A 6,702-nucleotide genomic window follows, 5' to 3' on the forward strand; every position below is an offset into this window, starting at 1 on the left:
TATTTACAATAGCCAACATATGGAAACAACCTAAGTGTCCACTGATAGAAGTATAAGGAAAGTGTGATAGACACACACAAAAATATTACTCAGCCATAAAAAATAGAATAAGATCTTGCCATTTGCAACAACATGGACAAACCCTGAGGATATTATGCTAAGTAAAATAAGTTGGACGGAGAAAGACAAATATTGTATTTTATTCATTCACATGTGTAATCTAAAAAGCAAAACAACAACAAAAAAAGCAGAAAACAGATCCATAATACAAAGAACAAACTGGTGGTTGCCAGAGGGGAAGAGGAGGTGATGTTGGGCAAAATGGATGAAGGACAGTGGAAGGAACAGGCTTCCAGTTATGGAATAAAAAAATCACAGGGATGAAAAGTACAGCATAGGGAATATAGTCAATGGTATTATAATAGAGTTGTATGACAGTTTAGGGTGTCCAATACTAGTTGCACACTTAAAACTAATGTAACATTGTGTGTCAACTACAATTTATTTTTTTTATTTTTTTTTTTTAATTTTTATTTATTTATGATAGTCACACACAGAGAGAGAGAGAGGTGCAGAGACACAGGCAGAGGGAGAAGCAGGCTCCATGCCGGGAGCCCGACGTGGGATTCGATCCCGGGTCTCCAGGATCACGCCCTGGGCCAAAGGCAGGCGCCAAACCGCTGCGCCACCCAGGGATCCCGTCAACTACAATTTAAAGAAAAAGTATGATTCTAACTACATTTCCTTTTATCAAAAAACTGTAAATTAATTCATTTAAACATTTTTTTTTTTTTTTAAACACAAGGGGGTATATTCAGTTATTTTTCCTTACTGGACAGGAAAGAAAATCTTTCATGTAAGAACACAATCTGGGATCCCTGGGTGGCGCAGCGGTTTAGCGCCTGCCTTTGGCCCAGGGCGCGATCCTGGAGACCGGGGATCGAATCCCACATCGGGCTCCCGGTGCATGGAGCCTGCTTCTCCCTCTGCCTGTGTCTCTGCCTCTTTCTCTCTCTCTGTGACTATCATTAAAAAAAAAAAAAAAAAAAGAACACAATCTATATATCAAGCAGTAAAGAAGTGGCAGATGTTTTGGAGATTTTATTTGTTAGGTCTGAATTCATGTTGACAAGCTGACAATTAACTGAAAGTTAAATGCAGCAACAGTGAACTGCTCACTAATCAGCTATTAGCCATCAGAATGCTACTCAGCACCCTGAGGACCAATCTAAAGTAAAACAACACGCAGCAGCTAACTGAAATGATCAAAACTTTTATGAAGTAGATTAGACTGCACATTTTACTCTGTAAAGATCTATTAATTTCTGATCAGGGCTTTATTCTATTTATTGCAGTCAATACATTGTCCCTTAATTTTAAGAAAGTAAAATGAATCCTAGAGGGAAAAAATACATAGTTCAATTATTTTATTACTATGGTTTCAAAAACTAACAACACAAAACAAATAAAAGAAAAAAATTAAATGAGAAACCTTAACAGCAATGAAAGTAATACGTTAATGTTTTCCATATCGTCACATAGCTATTAAAATAAATAAGAATTATAAAATATTCTGGAGACACAGCGAATCATTTAGCTAAAGGCATTACAAAGCAAACCTATTTTTTTTTTCAAATCTATCTTTTTTGAAAGAAACCTGGCAATATCAAATAGAGCTATAAAATTGCTTCTTGCCTTTGACCTAGTAATTTTTTATTTGGGAATATGTAAGTAATTTCTACTGAATATATTCTAGCAACATTATTTATAACAGAAGAAACAGGAACCAATCTCAGTGCCCTATAGGCAAGAAATGGTTAAGCAAACCACAGTACAGTAATAGAATAAAATACTATATGGCCAATAAAAACCAGTAAGAATGTGCACTATGTTGATATTCAAATGTATATACACGTACTAAGTCTAAAAAAAAAAGGGAACCCACAGAACATAGTCATAGTATTTACAAAGGCTCATAAAGATCATACATCAGAAGTTAGAGCAATATAAGTAGAATTTTATGTTCACTGGACTATTTCTCTGCCATAAACATAAAATGAACATAAAATAATTTTGAGAGAAGAAAATGACCAAACCCTCAAGATTCTTTTGACTGTCTCTCAACAATATACACATAATGTACTAAACGTGGGACAGTATACAAGTAATGACTACACTACAAAAATTACAAATGCTGAAGATATACCTGTTTCATCTTTATACTTGAAAACGTTTTATAATATCACAACCAATAAATATTGTACTTTTTCTCTAAAAAATGCAAATCACTTTTCAAAGGGAACAGATAGTAAGCAAATATGATCATCCCTATTCTACAGATGGAAAAACTGATGGAAAAAGTATCAGCGTCCTACACAATTCATCCAACTCTTGATTTCCTATCCTTAACAGCATCTTTTGGAAAGAATTTTTCCCACTCACATTTTACTTTTCATTATTTATTTTAAAAATAATTTCCTTTAACTCTTCTGAACAGTATATACATGACTGTCCTTCTTAAATATGAAATATATGAGAAAAAATTGTTAATACACTGAAGTAATAAACATTTGAACTATTTACTGTTTTTCTCCTCTCAGAGGCAACAAAGATATATATATATATTTTTTTTTAAGATTTTTATCTATTTATTCATGAGAGACACAGAGACAGGCAGAGACAGGCAGAGAAAGAAGCAGGCTCCGTGCAGAGAGCCTGATGAGGAACTCGATCCCGGGACCCCAGGATCATGCCCTGAGCCAAAGGCAGATGCTCAACCGCTGAGCCACCCAGGCATCCCAAGAAGATATATTAAAATCTACTTCAAATTCTCTATCACAGTCAAATTGCAGGAAAAAAGGGTTACAGGTATATCTTTCTGTTCTTCTAAGAGTTGTTTCCATTGACTAAGTTGTGAGAGCAGTTGGCAACAAAGGTGAAACCCAAATATTTCAGAAAAAAACATTTTGCCTTGCCTGTTTTATTCCTATAGTTTTGAAAATTAAAAATACCAAAGGGCTCCCCCAAATTATCCAAAAGTTAACTTAAAAGTAGCTACTTAGGGGATCCCTGGGTGGCTCAGCAGTTTAGTGCCTGCCTTTGGCCCAGGGCGCGATCCTGGAGTTCAGGGATCGGGTTCCACGTCCATGGAGCCTGCTTCTCCCTCCTCCTGTGTCTCTGCCTTTCTTTCTCTCTCTCTCTCTCTCTCTCTCATAAATCAATCAATCAATCAATCTTAAAAAAAACAAAACAAAACAGCTACTTAAAGAAGGACTGTTGAGAAACCAAAAATCATCTAAGAGGCAGACCACCTGTAAATTTCACTCAGACTGATGTCCATCTCAAATGTCACTTCCTCTCTGCAGCTTTCCCCTAAGACTCCAATCCACAGATGTTTCCTCATTTGTGTTTTAAGGCACTCTGGACATACATCTTTTATAACATATCAGATTTCAATGATCTGTTCATAAACTTATGTCCTTTACTCTGAGGTCCCTAGAAGACAGGGAATTTTTTTTTTTTTTTTTTTGTCTCTAAGGCACTCGGAATACAATACAGGATTGCTGTTAGATTTAAATTTAAAGACCAAACACTAGTTTTTAAAGGCTGGTTACTAAAATATTTAACAGAAAAAACAGTGTGCTTTCAAGACTAACTCTCTATTTGCAAGCACTATATTCTTTCAGTCAGAACTCTCAAAGAGTGAAAGCTTCTTGCTGCAGGGTATGAAAGTTAACAGTTTGATAGTGGTAACTGTCAACTTGAGTAAAACTTAAAGATCCTTAGACATTTTTAGAGATCCAAGATTTTTTTTTTTTTTAAGATTTTGTTTATTTATTCATCAGTGGGACAGAGGCAGAGACACAGGTAGAGGGAGAAGCAGGCTCCCTGAGGGGATCAACTCCCAAGACCCTGGGATCGCGCCCTAAGCCAAAGGCAGACGCTCAACCACTGAGCCACACACAGGTGCCCGAGACTGAAGATTTTAAAGCAAACTGTAAAATGCTATGAAAAATTTAATAGCTTATTTAGTGCCCTAAAAGAAGCTTAAAATTCATAGCTACAGTAAAGCTGGCAGTAATAAAATAAACATGTCTTTAAAAATAAAATCAAACTTAATAAATAAACCTATTTACAGACTGTAAAAGTTTGCTGAACGATTATTTGAATTGTTAAAATTATTACTGGTTTCAAAGAGATCCTCATGCCCCAACGGTGTTAGCAACTTAAAACTATTATGTCTACCGTCATGCTCTATAGCAAATAACGTAAAAGCAAGTTACTAATATGCCTCTTCACTAGCAGTTAAGCTGAAAACCTTGAGTGTAAAAGTCGTAAGAGATCACAGTTTTCAGGATCTGTCCTAGGAATAATACGCGTTTCTCCTGTGACCTGCTTGTCAGTGTTTAAAACAATGTCAGAGAAACTAAGTGCTGGGATCTTTTACAATTTCTGCAGGCTAAAAAATATTTTAAGTGAGTTAGAAATGAACAGCCTCCACTATTACAGCAACTTTTTATTGATGCAGTTTACGCGGTTCTGGGTGTTAAGAGTTCACCAAAAAAGGAACACACTGCTAAGTGTGAAGCTGAAACACCGAAGTCCTAGAAAGAAAACAAGCTCTCAGAACCAACCAGGAGTTCCAACAAAGTAGGGAGAAACAAAAAAAAAAAAAAAAAAAAACCACCTCGGGAAGCAATGAAATTTTTTTTGAAAAGTAACTGGAAGACCCAGTCGCCCACTTTCTTGGAGTGCGTGACCCGGGGCGGTGAGCCCACACTCCCCCGTGGACTGCGTGCGGACCCGCATGCACCCAACTCCAACGGAGGGCCGGCCATCCATACACGCAGCCCCTGTTTGCAGGCAAACGGACTACAGCTGCTCGTGCTACCTGGACCTTTAGACCCGAGGCGAGCCTGAGGCCCACTGAGCCCCGCAGAACCCACCCCTAAAAGGCCATTCCAGAACCTCCGACCTGCCGCCGGGCGGACCCAAGCACTTCCCGGGGACACCGGACCCATCCCAGCTACGCCCCCTTCCCCTCGGACCGCAGCTCTCCGGCTAAGGGGAGGTTGCCCTTCGGTCAGAGCACTCAGGGTCCGCCAGGCCTCACTCACCTTACACTCGTCACTCTTTTTGTCTTCTTCGCAGAAGTTGACTGGCGCCAGGCCGGGCAGGTAGAAGGCGGCGCCCGGACGTGGGCCTGGGGCCGCCCTCAGGAGCAGCAACAGCAGCACCAGCCCCGGCCACCGAGGCGGAGACAACACCAGCAGCCTCGCGCTCATGACGGCTGTTTCTGGAAAAGGGCAGCCGAGCCGAGGGGGCGAAGAGGGAAGGAGGGACGGGGAGCCTCGGAGACCACTACAAGATCGCGGGAGCTGAAGGGGGACCGCCCCGCCACGGACAGTTCCGGTTGCGCTAGGAGACGCCGCGGGTCCCGCAACAGCAACCGAACCGGAGCTCGACAGAGCATGCGCAGCGCCGCCTGCACATGCTCAGTGAGAGGGGCCGCAAGCGCCGGGAGGAGTTTCCGGGACGGAGCCTGGAGGAAATCCACTTTCCAGGTTTTCAGCAGGCCCACGAGGGGGTTGCTGGCTTCCGCGTTCACGGCTCGCCTTCCAAATTCAGATCTGGAGCTGCCTGGCGGCGTCCAGGAGGGCACCACGTGTCGCGCTGCGGCCCCGGCTCGCTGCTTTGGTTCAATTTCCCATAGCAATTACGAGGTTTCCTCGCCACACCTCTCCTGGCACGTCAACCCTTGCTATAGAGTTGGTGCCCCAGGAAATGCTTGCTGATGGAGGCGGCCTTGGTGGCGAGAAGTAGTTCGGCAAACACCTGTTTGGGAGCAGGATAAAGAAACAAATGGGGAAAACTAGCCAAAAAGTCTCGTATAGTTTTGAGTGTCCCTGTTTGCACGGACAGGTTCCAAGCGTTGGATGCCGTGAGCCGTTTTTGCCTGGGACAGTAATAGTACAGAATAAACGAGATCTCTTTAAAGATGAGTGGAAATGAGGTGGGGGGGGGGATCAGGAGTGGGCAAACAGAAGGTAGTGTTGATGTTTCTTTGCAAAAGAAGATGGGCAACAGTTAAGTGAGGATAGTCGTTCTAGTGAAATAGCAATCTGGTATTGATGAAGTTTTGGAATTATAGGTGAGGTCCGGAGCTGACGACCAAGAAAGAATTCTTGAGACGTCTTTGGTGCAAAATCGTGGTTTTATTAAAGCACGGGGACAGGACCCATGGGCAGGAAAAGCTGCTGCCCCGGGGCCTATGAGGGGTGGCTGATTCTATACCTGAAAGTTGTGAGGGGTTTGAGGATACTGTATTCTCTAAGGGATTTTGGGAGCAAGATTTCCAGGACCTTGAGGGGCCTAGCTGTTGTTGGGAAAAGCTCATTTACTACCGTCTCATAAAACCTGAGTCATGAGACCCTTCAGATGTGCTTGGGGGATGATTGATTGCCAACACGTATCTTTGGTGGGGAGAGGTTAACGAAATTTCTAAAGGAATTTTTTTCTTTTTTCTTTTTTTTTTTAAGATTTTATTTATTAATGAGAGACACACACAGAGGGAGAGCGAGACAGAGAACAGGCAGAGGGAGAAGCAGGCTCCATGCGGGGAGATGGATGTTGATCCAGGTCTCCAGGATCAGGCCCAGGACTGAAGGTGGCCCTAAACTGTTGAGCCACCCAGGCTGCCTT

At 42.0% G+C, this 6,702-nt stretch overlaps 1 protein-coding gene across 1 annotated transcript in view; it reads right to left on the reverse strand.

Annotated features, from left to right (window-relative positions):
* Positions 1 to 5,495, reverse strand: part of TM9SF2 (transmembrane 9 superfamily member 2) — a 63,453-nt gene extending 57,958 nt beyond the window's left edge. Inside the window, exon 1 of the mRNA XM_072782510.1 lies at positions 5,118 to 5,495. Within this exon, the coding sequence (XP_072638611.1) occupies positions 5,118 to 5,285 (168 nt within the window). The 5' untranslated portion in view covers positions 5,286 to 5,495. The remainder of the gene's footprint in view (positions 1 to 5,117) is intronic.
* Positions 5,496 to 6,702: the final 1,207 nt, after the last annotated feature.

The sequence above is a fragment of the Canis lupus genome, chromosome 17 (assembly GCF_048164855.1).
Source record: "Canis lupus baileyi chromosome 17, mCanLup2.hap1, whole genome shotgun sequence".
Classification (NCBI taxonomy): Eukaryota; Metazoa; Chordata; class Mammalia; order Carnivora; family Canidae; genus Canis; species Canis lupus.